Here is a 15,220-nt window from a genome sequence, read left to right as displayed (position 1 = left end):
TTTGTTTGCTGTCAGCTGCCTAGCCTATAGTGGAGTCTAGCAATTATTATGCATTGTTGACTTTCATATCGCTTAGGCTTAGCCGTCTTCTTTGAATGGTTCCTCTTTTAATTATCCCGAATCATTTTGAGGCTTTCATGAAGGTCGATCCTGGCCCCCTAGTGGCTGAACGTCCAACGACCAATATTTCATTATTTAATATGAAATTCTTGATGATGTAATCGTTGTATGTTTAATATGTTATTTTTCGTACATTAAAAAAAATTATTATTGTAGAACAATTCAGTAATCGTTATAAAAAGTTGAGAAGTTTAAGTCGAACGGTTGAAGGATAAGCAGACGACGTTCAAGTCAGTGTGCCAAAACAACAAGTCGGTTTATTTGTCGTTTGGCGTTCTATTCCATGAACTGAAAGAAGTTTCCACGATTTTAATTTGTGTATTTCACAGAGATCTTTGATACTGTTTTTCTTCATCAAAGTGTGTAAAACTACCTGAAAATGGGAAAACGACAACATCAGAAAGATAAAATGCAAGTTGTTCTAAGATATTTCAATTTGAATAATATGTTTAATATGAAAGCACTAACTAGTTTACTATCTTATATTTAGGTACTTGACAAGTACAGAGTGGAGCACATTGTATGGTGGGAAGAAGCCTGTGAATCCAAATAGTGCCAGTGCTTCATTTCGACGCCTTCCATATGATCACTGTGCCTTGTCACTTCAGCTTTTTGAGAATCCTTTGTGTGACACTGAAGGAAATGTTTTCGATCTTCTTGCTATAGTTCCATACTTGAAAAAGTATAAAACTAATCCAGTAACAGGAAAAGTAAGTTTTTGCTTATGGGTATTGCATGTTTGCTTCATACGATAAACTTGAACTAGAATGCAATGCTTATGAGAATTTATTTTTCTAGCCGTTGGAAAGCAAATCCCTTCTGAGGTTAAATTACCATAAAAATGCTGAAGGGGCATACCATTGCCCTGTATTGTTCAAGCAGTTCACCGACAAATCCCACATTGTGGCCATCAGAACTACTGGAAATGTGTTCTCCTATGAGGCAGTAGAGCAACTCAATCTGAAGCCAAAAAACTGGAAAGAGTTGTTAACAGATGAAACATTTGCACGTCAAGATATTATCACTCTTCAAGACCCATCTCATCTAGAAAAGTTTAACATTGCTAAATTTTATCATGTAACACATGATCAGAAAATCGAAAATGAAGGTAATTTGTTGTCTTATTGATTATAGACTTTATAGCATTAAACAACGCCAACTAATTTGTTTTCATAAATATAATTCTCTCTATTAGAATTAATAAGGGCCAAAACCGATCCTGCAGCCCGCCTCAAATACATCAATGCAGAAACGAAGGGAGTTTTGGCAGAATTAGAACAGGAATACAAGGCACCTGAAGAGACTGTTACTATAAAAGCAGTAGCTGATTCCATTAATGCGGTAATTTGATTCAGTTAAAGTTTTAAATTTATCCCTGTTATTTATTATAATTTTTGTTTTCATAACTTGTTTATAAAAAAAAAAATATCAGGCTCATTATTCCACCGGGGCTGTCGCTGCTGGTTTTACTTCTACGGTGATGGCACCAGAAACGAAGCATGAACCAGCAATTCTCGATGAAAGTATCGTTCGATATCAGCGGATTAAGAAAAAAGGTTAAAATAGTTTCTTGCAATGAATTCTTCACAAACCATCTAAATTTGTTTTTGTTTCATCAATTTTATTTCTTAGGTTATGTTAGACTAGTTACAAATGTCGGGCCTCTTAATTTAGAGTTACATTGTGAAATGGTACCTAAAACGTGTGAAAATTTCGTCAACCTTTGTAAAAAAGGCTACTACAACAATACCAAGTTTCATCGGTCTATCAAGCATTTCATGGTACTGTTCACTGTCAACGTGATAACGGGCTGTTACAGAGATTTCCTAACAAACATTTTCCAGATTCAAGGTGGCGATCCCACTGGAACTGGTACCGGAGGAGAGTCTTGTTGGGGAGGATCATTTGAAGATGAATTCAAGCCGAACCTGTCCCACACCGGTCGGGGTATTTTATCGATGGCGAACTCGGGAACCAACACTAATAAATCTCAGTTGTACGTTTAAATTATCTAGTTCTATGCATACATTACGCATCAATTTGATTATTACTCTTTCAGTTTTATCACGTATCGCTCGTGTAAACATCTGGACGGCAAGCACACAATATTCGGCCGTGTCGTGGGTGGAATGGAAACTTTGAGCGCTATGGAACGAATTGGTACTGACAATAAAGATCGACCCGTTGAAGAGATTATTATTGAGTCGTCACAGATATTTACAGATCCATATGCCGAAGTGGACGAAAAGGTTGCCGAGAAAATCAATTCAACCTTAGAAGCAAAATTTACTTCTGTTTGTACATTTTAGTTGGTGATTGAGAGAGCCGCAGCGCTAGAAGAAGCTGAGAGACAGTTGAAGGAAGCAAAGGCTTCCATCCCTAAAGCCCAGCTTAAGGTTTTCAAACAATCTGGTGTAGGAAAATACATCAACCCTAAAGCTTTCACCAACAAGTATATCTTTAATTTTCTATGAAATTAAATAGTTTCATTGCAGCTTATTATTCTTTTTTGTTTGTAGACCAGCTGATTCGGCTGGAGAAGAATCCGGCAGTTCTCAACATAAAAAAGCTAAAACATCTGCTAACTATTCATTTGGTAATTTCAGTAATTGGTGATGGTGACCTTCCCGGATATTGGATAATTTGGATTATTCTTTGCTTACTTGTGGCTGATTTTTTTAAAATAAACTCTTTCTGGAACACTTGTTCTTATCAAATTGTATGTCATTTTTTTTACTCAATAATTTAGTAGCAATTAAAAATAAAAATCGAAAATCAAAAAGGGGAAGGAACAAGGAAGGAAGGGTTCACAATTTTACAGCCTTTTTTTATATGCGACGGCAACGCAGCATAGTCCTCTCGTCTGCCAAAACGACACACGATGGATGACAAACCGGTAAGCAAACCACATTTATGATAAATTATAATTTGTTAAATTACGCGTTCAATAATCAATGTCTTTTGGTGATTTGTTTTCTAGTTAGCGAAAGCGCTGAAAGATTTACCCTTGAGGGTACAATCAGCCAGCTATCTCGAACGTTTTCAAGTATTTAAAGCACTAAACGATGCTTTCTCGGACACGACTTCTGGTAAATAAATAAACCTTTTATTAAGATATCTAAAGCTAGACTTGAGTAAATTGCTGTTTTAACACTTCAATACAATTTTTCCACTGTCAGATTCTCTCCCAAGTGACACTCTTTAGAGGAAATTTTAAAACATGTTTACAAGCTTTTGAGATGTAGTTCATGAAGCAGTTTTTTGCTAAAAACATTTCAGTTATGCTAATCCAATTGTTTCCTCTGTTTATTTTAGATGTCAGTGAGGGTGTTATTAAAGGAGTTTGTAGAGTTTTGGTCTTTACACTACCAAGATACCACAAGAGTTCCTCAAGAAAATTGGTTCAAGATTTCTTGCTTGTTCTACTAAAGCACCACAATGCACCAACAGTACAACATCTTTCCGCCACTTTGGCTGCATATTCTACAACCTACAGGAATATTGCATCATCGTAAGTAGTAAACATTGAAATTCTTTGTATTACCTTATTAATTGCATTTTATCTGTTTAGGGAAACACTGGCAAAAGAACTGCTTGCTGCTTTTGACTGGTCAAGTAAATTACTGGTCCATGGATTCAAAGATGCCTCAAATTGTACAGGTGTTGCTTTCCAAAAGTTAGTTGAAGCCCAATCTTGTTTGTACACCAGTATTTTGGCTTCAAAATCCAAGAAGATGTCTGAAAAAGCAAATCACAGGTATGAATTAAAAGACTGTTTTGAGAAATCTAAAAATTATAGTGAAGGGATTCTTTTTCTTTAGATTGGTGCAAGGATGGAAACAAATTCCTGGATCAGAAGCTCAATATTGGGCAGCTTTGTGTGAACTTGAGACGTCTTTCCAGTCTTTGGTGTTCAGCTGTGCTCTTCTGACCTTCGTTCAAGCTAACAAGAATACTGAGCTATTGCAATCAATGAGACGCTCATTGTTGGATTCCTTCATCAAGATCGCCATCACCACTAAAGTTAAGCCGGACGTCTACATTGTGGAGCAGTGCAAGCCGTTTTTGAAACTACTTACACATGAAGATTTCAAAGGTCTACTTCTTCCAGCTTTGCTGAAAGGCATGCTTCGTAGCCCGGAAATTATCCTAGGATGCGTCGGCCAAGTGCTTGCCTCCGTCTCTATTGATTTGAGCGCATATGCCGCCGATTTGGCCAAACCTATAGTCACTTGCCTTCACTCCAAAGAGGACATTACCCGAGCGGAAGCATCAATTGCCACCGAGGCCTTGGCCAAGCAATGCAGCGAAGCAGCAGCGGTTCGCGGACTCTTAAATCTTTACTTTGGCGTCCTGCAGGGTTCTGAAGGGAAGTTGACCCTTGCCTCGCACAAGATCTCCATCCTCGAAGGGATCGGCTACTTGAGCAAACACTGTGCCACCGGCGCCAGCACTCACCAATTGAGCTGCGACGCTGCTGAACACTTTGTTAAAATTCTGGACACGGAAGTTCACGAAGGAACCTTAACTCAAGCTCTTTCGGCTCTTTTGCTATGGACGAATCGTTTCGCAGCCACAATCCCAAAGTCGCTGATGGAAATGTTCAAGAAAGGAATGGGATTGAAGACGTCAACACCTGCAATCAGAACGGGATACATACGTTGCATGGCAGCATCTTTGCACGGGGAAAGCTTGCCTCAAGGCATTGAATTAATTCCTGTTCTCTTGAAATCATTGGAACGAGCAACTGCTCAGCCAACGCAAGCAGCAGTCGTCTCGGAGGGCCTGACTGCCGCTACTTTATTGTTACGATGCGCCAATTTGGATGCGAAGGTAAATCATAATTTTATTTGAATTAAAATGCAATTCTAAGTTTGACGCTTAATTATTTCAGGCGGAAACTCAGTGCGGTCCTCTATGGAGCATTCTTTCAGATGGGGACAAATTATTATTTGTTAATGAGAAAATGTTATCCTCGTACAGCGAAGAGATATGGCACGAAGTGGTCTTACTCTGCGAATCGCTCTTCGTCAACCACGAACAACGGATCGGTGATAAAACGGCGCCTTACTACCGTGCGATGGTTCTCGCACTTACTCGACCAAATTTCTCCCTTCGTACTCGAGCTGCTGCCGCTGTCAAGAAGATTTTTCATCCCACCAGTGGGTCCAGCATCGATCGTTCTCTAGCCTTAGTTGCAGAGTTTACCAACTATTTGCACACCGTGAAAGTTACCAGCGGTATTCGAAATCGTGAGGAAGGCGAGTCGGCTGGAGGAGTTCTTTCTGCCTCGCTGACCGAGACGGACGCCAATTCGCTGATTTTCTGCCTGCAGACAATCACCACCGTGAAGGGGCTATCCCAAGACAAGTACAATCGATTGGCTGTAGCCTGTTTCAAAGCCGCTCACCATCCGGCCATCGCCGCCATTCAGCCCCTTTGCTGGTACTACATCGTCAAGCATTTTGGTCAGGTCCCCAAAACCCTCGTGACCCGGTGTTATGCACAGCTAAAGGAAGAATTGATAAAAAATCACAAGCCAGGAGCTTGGCCGGAAGCATCCCTATCTGGTCTCATGAAATTAGCTCCCGAAGAGACAATCAAGGACGTGCTAGACGCAGTCAGCGCCACCCTGGGCCAAGAAGAATTGCTCAAAGTGACGCGCGATGATTACTTCACTTTTTTAACTAGAGAAGGCGAACTGTACGACAGGAGCGTCCTGGAAAATGCGAAAGAGGAAGCCGCCCGGAATATCAAGCGAGAATCAAAAGCCTATTCGTACAAAGAGCAAATGGAAGAGCTGCAGCTCATCCGGGAGCTGGAAGAGAAACGGATACGAGAGGGTAAAAAGAAGGGGCCCGAAATGTCGCCCAAACAGAAGGAGGCCATTCGCGTCCAGTTGGAGAAGGAAAGCGCCATCAGAAGCAAAGTCGCGGCCTTGGATGTAGTCGTCCGACAGGTGTGTTCCATGCTGAAATCGGCCATCGACAACGTGCCCAGTGTGCTGTCGAATCAGCTGACGCAGCTCGTTCCCTGGATGATGCGAGCCATGAGCTCTCCCGTAGCAGCTCCACTGCTGACACCACTCTGGGTCGACTTGAGGAAATCGGTCTTTGAACCCGACATGGAACTATTAGCCAAGAGCATTGCCAACGTCACTCTTCGCCTCACCAAGCCCATGTGCGATCTGGATCCGGCCTGGGAAACTGAATCGATTGACGATGCCTCGCGACGAGTTCTCAAGCAGGTCATTCGTGCCTCCGCCACTCCGCTGAACGCCTCCACATTCACCTACACGTTTCCATTTGTACGCGGGACGTTAAAACTTCTCGGATCCAAGGAGGAAGCTTTGGCTGTCCAGGGCATCCAGTTGATTGAGCGACACGCTGGTCTTAGATCGATCGGCAAGCACGGTCAATCTTATCCGCAAAACAATCCCCGCCTACTTCCACTGAAGGAGATGATGGAGCTGCTGATTCATTTGATTGGAACCACTTCCGGCAGAGAACAACAGACAGCCTATGCGGCATTGCTGGAAGTAGCAGCGGCCGCCACTGGGAAAGCCGGTTGTGCCGTGGCCACCGACGAGGAACTCAATTGCCTGCTGGATAGTCTGGAGAGTAGCGTAGACTCTGTCCGAGACGCATGTCTTCACAGTTTGAGCGTCTTGCTGCCCGTCCTGACACGTAATCGAGTCAAAACGTTCACCAATCATCTGAACCACAGACTGTGGGTGGCGAAATTCGACGTGGTTCCCGAGATTCGCGAGAAGGGCGAACAACTCTGGGCCGCTGCTCAGCTACAGCCGGTCAAGAACATGTTCGAGCTGGTGCTGCAAGATGTCACTCACATGGTGGAACCCATCAGGGCGGCCGGAGCTGAGGCCCTCGCTTCTGCTTTGCAACTCAATGCGGCCGAAGTTGACCCGACCGCCAAGCGCCTCATCAAATTGTACGGCGACAGATTGGATTTGACTCCGGCCGTCTTGGACAACTTTGGTCGTGAACTGCAGCCGCCGATCGACGTTTGGGAGCCTCGAGCTGGCATCGGCCTGGCTCTCTACAGACTTGTACCGTTGATGGAGGAAGTCACTGTTGTCCGTTTGGCGTCATTCTTTGTGCCCAAAGGACTGGGCGACCGTGAAGACAGCGTCAAGAAGAACATGCTGAACGCTGCTGTCGCCATGGTGGACCAACACGGCAAGGAGACCATCACCAAACTGCTCCCAGTCTTTGAGAAATTCATGGATGTTGCCCCCAAGTCTGGCAGTTTCGACTCTGTTCGCCAGTCGGTCGTCATTCTGATGGGCTCATTGGCCCGCCATTTGGAGAAGGAAGATTCCCGTGTTAAGCCCATCATTTACAAATTGGTGGACGCTTTGTCGACGCCGTCGCAGCCCGTCCAAGAGGCCGTGGCCAACTGTCTGCCGCCATTGGTTCCGGCCATTAAAGATGAAGTCGCCCCTCTGGTGCAACGTCTGCTCCAAAAACTGCTGTCGTCCAACAACTACGGCGATCGTAAAGGAGCCGCCTATGGCATAGCTGGTATCGTCAAGGGCCTGGGCATTTTATCGTTGAAACAACTGGACATTATGACTAGCCTGACGGACGCTATTCAGAACAAGAAGAATGCACGACATCGCGAAGGAGCTCTCTTTGCTTTTGAGCAGCTTTGCTCCATGCTGGGCCGTCTGTTCGAGCCGTATGTCGTCCACGTTCTGCCACATTTGCTACTTTGTTTCGGCGATGGAGACAAATTTGTCCGCGAAGCGGCCGATGACACGGCCAAGGCTGTCATGAGCAAATTGAGCGCTCACGGAGTCAAGTTGGTGTTGCCCTCGTTACTCGCTGCTCTGGAACAAGATTCGTGGAGGACCAAAACGGGATCGGTTGAACTCTTAGGCGCCATGGCTTATTGCGCTCCTCGGCAACTCTCTTCTTGCCTTCCTGGTATCGTCCCCAAGCTCATCGAGGTTTTGGGTGACAGTCACGTCAAAGTCCAGGCAGCCGGAGCTCAGGCCCTTCAGATCATTGGCTCAGTTATCCGAAACCCTGAAATTCAAGCCATTGTGCCTGTTCTATTGGAGGCGCTTCAAGATCCTGCCAAAAAGACGTCGTCTTGTCTGGCCACTCTACTGGAAACCAAATTCGTCCACTTTATCGACGCCCCTTCGTTGGCTCTCATCATGCCCGTCGTTCAACGCGCCTTCCAGGACCGCTCGACCGAAACGCGTAAAATGGCAGCCCAGATTATCGGCAACATGTGAGTTCATTTATCGATTTAATTTTGTTAATCTCATTTGGTTTTGTTTTGTTTTGTAACGAGGAGATAATTTGTACCCAACAATTCTATTCAGGTACTCGTTGACGGATCAAAAGGATTTGAGCCCGTATTTGTCTACCATTATCCCTGGATTGAAAGCTTCTCTGTTGGATCCTGTCCCGGACGTGCGAAGCGTTTCCGCCCGCGCTCTGGGCGCCATGGTCCGTGGAATGGGTGAAGCTTCGTTTGACGATCTTCTGCCCTGGTTGATGCAAACTCTGACATCCGAGTCGTCGTCGGTGGATCGATCTGGCGCCGCTCAGGGATTGTCGGAAGTGGTGGGTGGCCTGGGCGTCGACAAACTTCACAAACTGATGCCCGAGATTATCGCCACCGCCGAACGCCAGGATATTGCCCCTCATGTCAAGGTGAGCGTCGATTCGATACGAGCCTCGAATCTTTTTTTTCTTCTTCTTTTGTTTCCGAATTCTTCACAGGGTCAGGTGGCCAACGTGGTCGGGGTGGTAATTAAAAATCTGTTAAATGACCCACGAGCTATTAACTTGGAAAGGCTAGAAAACAAAAGAGGTCTTATTCTTTTTTGTTTTTATTACATTAGATCTATAAAAATCGAACCGTTATATTTCGACGTGTTTTGGTTGGAAACTAGTAAAATACGGGGTTAATTGGATAACAATTTTTTTATCGCTTCTCTGAACCCTCGTGCACAACAACACAATAGAATGGCTGCGCATATTAACGAAATAACCAAAAACAAAAAATAATAAATAAATAAATTGTATTATTAATCTATTTCCAGGATGGTTACATCACCATGTTCATCTACTTGCCCGGAGTGTTCCAGAATGAATTCACGCCTTACATTAGCCAGATTATTCCTTCTATCCTGAAGGCGCTCGCCGACGAGAATGAGTTTGTCAGAGACACGGCCCTGCGCGCCGGCCAGCGCATTGTCAACATGTACGCCGACACGGCCATCATGCTTCTGTTGCCCGAACTGGAGCTGGGTCTCTTTGACGACAACTGGCGTATTCGCTACAGCTCGATCCAACTGCTGGGCGATTTGCTGTACAAGATTTCCGGCGTGTCTGGTAAAATGTCGACGGAAACGGCCAGCGAGGATGACAACTTTGGAACGGAGCAGTCTCACAAGGCCATCATGGCCACGTTGGGCTCGGAGAGACGCAACCGCGTCTTGGCCGGCCTTTACATGGGTCGCTCTGACGTGGCCCTACTCGTCAGGCAGGCAGCCCTGCACGTCTGGAAGGTGGTTGTCACCAACACGCCCAGGACGCTGCGCGAAATCCTGTCCACCCTGTTCAATTTATTGCTGAGCTGTTTGGCCAGCTCGGTCTACGATAAGAGGCAGGTGGCTGCCCGCACCCTGGGCGACCTCGTCCGCAAATTGGGAGAGCGAGTCCTTCCGGAAATCATTCCCATCCTAGAAGATGGACTCAATTCGGACGAACCCGACACTCGACAGGTAAAAACCAAAATGAATGCCAAATTTCCCGATTCAATTTGTAACCTCTTAACTCTTTTTCTTTACTCTCGTCTGCAGGGAGTCTGTATTGGCTTGTCGGAAATCATGGCGTCGACGTCCCGCGATATGGTCATGACCTTTGTCGACAGTCTGGTGCCGACCGTCCGCAAGGCCCTTTGCGACCCGTTGTCCGAGGTGAGACAGGCCGCTGCCAAGACGTTCGACAGCCTTCACAGCACGGTGGGCGGTCGAGCCCTCGACGATATTTTACCCTTCATGTTGGAAGCTCTCAACGATCCCGAGCAGGGCGAGAACGCCCTGGACGGCCTTCGCCAAGTGATGGCCATCAAACCGCGCGTCGTTCTCCCCTATTTGATTCCGCATCTCACGGCCCCGCCCGTCAACACCAAAGCGCTTTCGGTTCTGGCCTCGGTGGCCGGCGACGCTTTGGCCCGACACTTTAACCGCCTGTTGCCCGCCCTTTTGGCCGCCGTGACATCTGCCGCCGGAACGCCGGCCGAGGCCCAGGAAGTGGAATACTGCCAGGTGGTGTTGCTGTCTGTCCAGGACGAGCAGGGCATCCGCGCCATCATGGACGAGCTGTTGACTTCGACCAAGTCGGACAAGAAGGTGATGCGACGGGCGGCCGTCTCGCTGCTGGCCGGCTTCTGCACCCACACGAAAGCGGATTACACGCAGTACGTGCCGCAGCTTTTGCGCGGTCTCATCCATCTGCTGACGGACACGGATGTGGGCGTCTTAAATCCGGCGCTAGAGGCGCTGAATTCGGTCATCAAGACCCTGGACGCGACCCAACAGATGGCGCACGTCGGCGACCTTCGTCAAGCTGTTCGCTTTGCCATGAGTGACCTCAAAGGTCAAGAATTCCTGCCTGGCTGTTGTCTGGCCAAGGGTATCGCTCCTTTGCTGCCCGTCTACCGCGAGGCCATCTTGAACGGACCTCCCGAGATGAAAGAACAAGCCGCTCAAGGATTAGGCGAGCTGATTAAGTTGACATCACCTGAAGCTCTCAAGCCGTCGGTTGTGGCCATAACCGGACCGCTTATCCGTATCCTCGGCGATCGATTCGCTTTCGGTGTCAAGGTGGCCGTTTTGGAGACGCTGGCCCTCCTGCTGGCCAAAGTGGGTGCCCTCTTGAAGCCCTTCCTGCCGCAGCTGCAGACGACGTTTGTCAAATCGCTGAGCGATCCCAACCGTCAAGTCCGTCTCAAGGCGGCAACGGCCCTCAGTCACTTGATTGTTATCCACACGCGGGCCGATCCCCTCTTTAATGAGCTCTACACCAGCATCAAGACGACGGACGACCCGAGCATCAGGGAGACGTCGCTGCAGGCCCTCAGAGGCGTTATCACTCCGGCCGGCGACAAGATGAGTGAGCCCATCCGCAAGTCCATCTTGGCCACTCTTCAGTCGATGCTGTCGCATCCGGAAGACACGACGCGATCGGCCGCCGCCGGATGTCTCGGCGCCCTCTTCCGTCACCTGCCTGCCGACGAGCTGGAAGCCCTGGTCAATGACTGCCTGATCCACGACGATCCGTCGCTGGACTGGACGCTGCGTCACGGCAAGAGCGCCTGTCTCTCGGTGGCCCTCAAGGAAGCGGCCGAGCAGGTCTACACGCCGGAATGGCGCGACAAGTTGCACCGCGTTCTCCTCAGTTACCTAGCGGCCGACCGGATTCCCATCGTGTCCAACAGCATCCGGGCCATCGGCTTCCTCTTCAAGCACCTGATGACGGGCAGCGGCGGCAGTCCGGTCTCGTTTCCGGTCCCGTTGAGCCAGCCGTTCGCCAAGACTCTGAATCACCCCACGAACGAAGTGAAGCAGCTGGTGGCCCAGACGAGCCACTATCTGGGCCGTCACTCTAAAACGGCCCTTCCGTCTGATTTCCTGAAAGTTTTGCTGCCGCAGCTGGTGAACGGCACCAAAGAGAAGAACACGGCCGTCCGGTCGGCCTGCGAGGCGGCCCTGGTGACCCTGCTGCGCCTGCGACACAATGACGAAACGCAGCAGCAATGCGTCAACTTGCTGGATCCTGGAGCTCGCGACTCGCTCTCCGAGGTCATCTCCAAAGTCTTGCGCAAAATGGCCACTCAACCCGAAACGAAAGAAGAGGAACTGGACGCTACGCTGGTGTCGTAAAAAAAAGCAAAAGCAAATAAATCCGCGCACCCGTGTCTCGGCTTAACAACAACACAACAACAACATACAGGACATGCACATCTAGACACACACCAACCTCAATCCGGGTCCATTTCTATTTTTTCCCCGATTCAAGGCGTGAGCTCTGTTCTCCTTGATCCCCCTGACTCTGTAACCGATTGCATTCTCTTCGCTCCTCGCGCATCTTTTTTTTTTTTTTTTTTTTCTTTTTGTTGGAAGAAATGGAGGAAGAGAAAAATCCCCCCCACCCTTATTCTTTTGTTGTGTGGCAAGCACTTTGGCTAATAATGCTGATAGGAGATGCCTCGTCATCATCACGGAGGAGAGAGAAAAAGCACGCAATTTTCTTTTCTTTTTTTTTTAAATATTTTTTGGGGCTTTTTTTGAACGATGACGGGCCTGGAAGAGGTTGGAGAAGAACATGATATAACCTCTTTGCAAGTATGTTGATCGTGTTTAGCCATTTCTTGTTTTTGTTTTCAACTCTTTTGATGATTACATTTTTTCGGTGAGGCTTAGAGAATAATATTCCAACTACACCATCTTGTTTTGGCGGATAGAGTTGAGGGGGGTTTGATTTCACACGGGGCGCACAGCTGTGTGTGCTGTTGTTGATGATGATGATGATGGACGTTGTGTTTGTAATAGAGTACTACGTGGTCCGGATCTATGGCGAAACTGTTATTTTTTTTTCTTTTTTTGGAATTTTCTCTCTCCCACAGAAGAGCGGCCGCCGCCGGCTTGTATTTTCTGAAAGGTGTGTAATTTGATCATCGAATGGGGAATCAACAATGTCGCTCTCTTGTTCCATGTTGCTCTTTTGTTTCACTAAAAGGGGGGAGGAGGGCATCACAACCATGTCGTATTGGTTACGCTCGTCTTTTTCTTCTCTCTTCGTGTTGTTTCCCACATCGAAGCCCGGGCTGATTTTTATGCATTTCTTCTTCTTCTTCTTGTATCATCATTATTATTTTTTTTTTCTCCATTCTTGTGCGGCCGCCTGTATATAACAACTTCTTCTTCTTCCACGACGCGATCCACTGAGACTAATCGAGTTTTAGCGTTTTGGGTGGGGAGTTAACGTTGGAGAGAAAAAAGAGATATAGTCTAATACGCCAAGTCTCCTTCTCTTTAGCTCTTAATGCTATACAACGACGAGATAAGGAGGACGACGACTCAAGTCCAGGTTGTTTCTAGAATGAAGCTCCTCTCTCTCTCTCTCTTTGCCCAGATGGCTAAGAAGAAACCCACACACACGCTTTGAAGAGAAAAAATTGTAAGTCAGAAGAAGAAGAAGAAGAAAGTCAACATTGCATTTGATTCGGTTTAACATGCCACGGCTGTGTGTGGAAATTTGGTGTAGGAGGCGCGGCGCGGTGTAGTTGGGCCGGGGTAAGAAGAAGAAGAGTTAAGAGCTCGAGACGTTTCGTATTGGCCCTCGTCGCAGACACACACAGACACACACAAAAACAGGATGAAGCTAATCACAGTTGACCGCGTACCGCGAAGAGACCCCCTTGATTACAGAGTATCATTACATTAGATTACAACTCGTTTACATTTTTACGACGCAGCGCGCACACACATACACACACACACACAGCCGGTGCCCCGTTCCTTTTTCTTTTTCTTGAGCTTCTTTTCTTCTTTTATTTTATTTTTTTTTTTTTCTTTTTGGTCTAAAAAAAGCCGCCCGAAATCTTCTCTCGGATGAGCGCGCGCGGAGGAGCCCGGCCTGCCCCGATCGCTGTGTGCTGGGCAAAAGAAAGAAGAAGAAGAATAATAGACACATAGTTTTTCTTTTCAAACATAATTCCAGGTAGTTTGTTAACCGAGAGAGAGAGAGAGAGCAAAGTCGACATAGTATGCAAACTATTCCAAGGTCTCTAGAACCTTCTTGTGTTTCTTTATTCATCATTTTTTCTCTTTCTATCTTTTCTTTATTTTTTCGCTTCCTCCTTCAAAGCCGGGCAATTATTGACTCTGGAAACACCTATATATACACACACCCTGGGTAGATGTAATCGTCAATGCAGACTCTCAGCACTAAAAGCCCCTCTACTCTTTAAATAAATTTAAAAAAAGGGAAAAGGTTTTTTCTTCTTCTTCTGTGGGTTGATATTTGAAGAAAAGAAAACGGGCGAAAAGATAAAAGAATGTTGAGAAAAAGAAGAAGAATATAGATTCTGTCGGGTTGGAGAAGAAAAAGGGTCCCACAGAGAGAAAAGATGCTGTCGGATTGCCGATAAAAAGACGTATAATCATAACCGGTAACCGCTCATTGTCCCAACAGCTCACGCAACTTGTGTCTGTTGCTTCTCTCTCTTCTTCTTCTTCAGACACCGACTCTGGATAACATAGAAAAAAAGGACATAGTAAGTCTCTTTACGCCGAGACGAGTGTGTGGTCCGATTAAAAGAAAATTATTCAAAAGGAAAAACTTTTTGGGAAAAAAGAAGAAAAAGAAGTGGGTTATGGATAGAGTCGCCGCCGCCACCGTCACCGCAGATTCTTATTGGTCTGGAAATGAAGAAGAAGAAAAACTCGCCCACAACAACACAGGTAGAGAGACCTGCTGGACTGGGATATATAGGCCTCCTGTATAGACACAAACGGGTGAGAGAGGAGTGAAGAGAAAAAGAAACGGGCGCCAGGTGGGACTGCCATCGCCTGCCGCTCTCTCACCTGTCGTGTTGTGTCTAAGCCCCGTTGGGATCTACTATACCAGGAGGAAGAAGCCCAGGAAGAAGAAGAAGAAACACCCACCCACCCTTCCCCTTTTTTTCTTACCTGTACTACTACACCTTCCACAGTTTCTCTCCTTTTGGATGTTTTGGCTTGGCTCCCCCCGAAAAAGGTTTTTCCAGCTACGCCATTTGCTGTTGCTGCAGCCCAGCAGTCGTGCTTCTCCCAGAGGCGAAACTCTTGTGTGTGTCTATTCCTTCTCCATCCTTACCTTCTTCTTCTTCTTTTCCTTCATTATTTTACCTTTCGTCTTCATCTTTGAACCAAGATGGCGGAGCGTATATCTACCTGGCCAAGGCCATCCACAGAGTCTCTGCAGGTAACCAGCAGCTCAAGAGAGAGAGAGGGGAGAGAGTCGAGGGCCCAGGAGCTTTGACTATGCCAGTCAGTCGAAATCCAGCCGCG

At 46.7% G+C, this 15,220-nt stretch overlaps 2 protein-coding genes across 2 annotated transcripts; both read left to right on the top strand.

Moving 5' to 3' along the window:
• Window positions 1-309: 309 nt before the first annotated feature.
• Window positions 310-2,822, top strand: LOC124314701 (RING-type E3 ubiquitin-protein ligase PPIL2-like). The gene is made up of 10 exons (XM_046780012.1): window positions 310-531; window positions 611-830; window positions 919-1,228; window positions 1,316-1,461; window positions 1,553-1,676; window positions 1,753-1,901; window positions 1,965-2,116; window positions 2,180-2,369; window positions 2,430-2,572; window positions 2,640-2,822. Exons 1-10 carry the CDS (start codon window positions 500-502, stop codon window positions 2,734-2,736), a joined length of 1,563 nt encoding a protein of 520 aa, XP_046635968.1. The 5' UTR covers window positions 310-499; the 3' UTR covers window positions 2,737-2,822.
• A 131-nt stretch (window positions 2,823-2,953) lies between these two features.
• LOC124314610 (eIF-2-alpha kinase activator GCN1-like) lies at window positions 2,954-12,874 on the top strand. The gene is made up of 9 exons (XM_046779822.1): window positions 2,954-3,016; window positions 3,101-3,209; window positions 3,436-3,631; window positions 3,692-3,877; window positions 3,942-4,953; window positions 5,015-8,382; window positions 8,477-8,810; window positions 9,203-9,886; window positions 9,965-12,874. The coding sequence occupies exons 1-9, from the start codon at window positions 3,002-3,004 to the stop codon at window positions 12,047-12,049; spliced, it is 7,989 nt and encodes a 2,662-aa protein (XP_046635778.1). The 5' UTR covers window positions 2,954-3,001; the 3' UTR covers window positions 12,050-12,874.
• The last annotated feature ends 2,346 nt before the right edge of the window (window positions 12,875-15,220 follow it).

This window comes from Daphnia pulicaria, chromosome 10 (genome assembly GCF_021234035.1).
Source record: "Daphnia pulicaria isolate SC F1-1A chromosome 10, SC_F0-13Bv2, whole genome shotgun sequence".
In the NCBI taxonomy this organism is placed as follows: Eukaryota; Metazoa; Arthropoda; class Branchiopoda; order Diplostraca; family Daphniidae; genus Daphnia; species Daphnia pulicaria.
The sequence above is the reverse complement of the archived record's forward strand: the minus strand, read 5'-3'. Positions and strand labels throughout refer to the sequence as shown.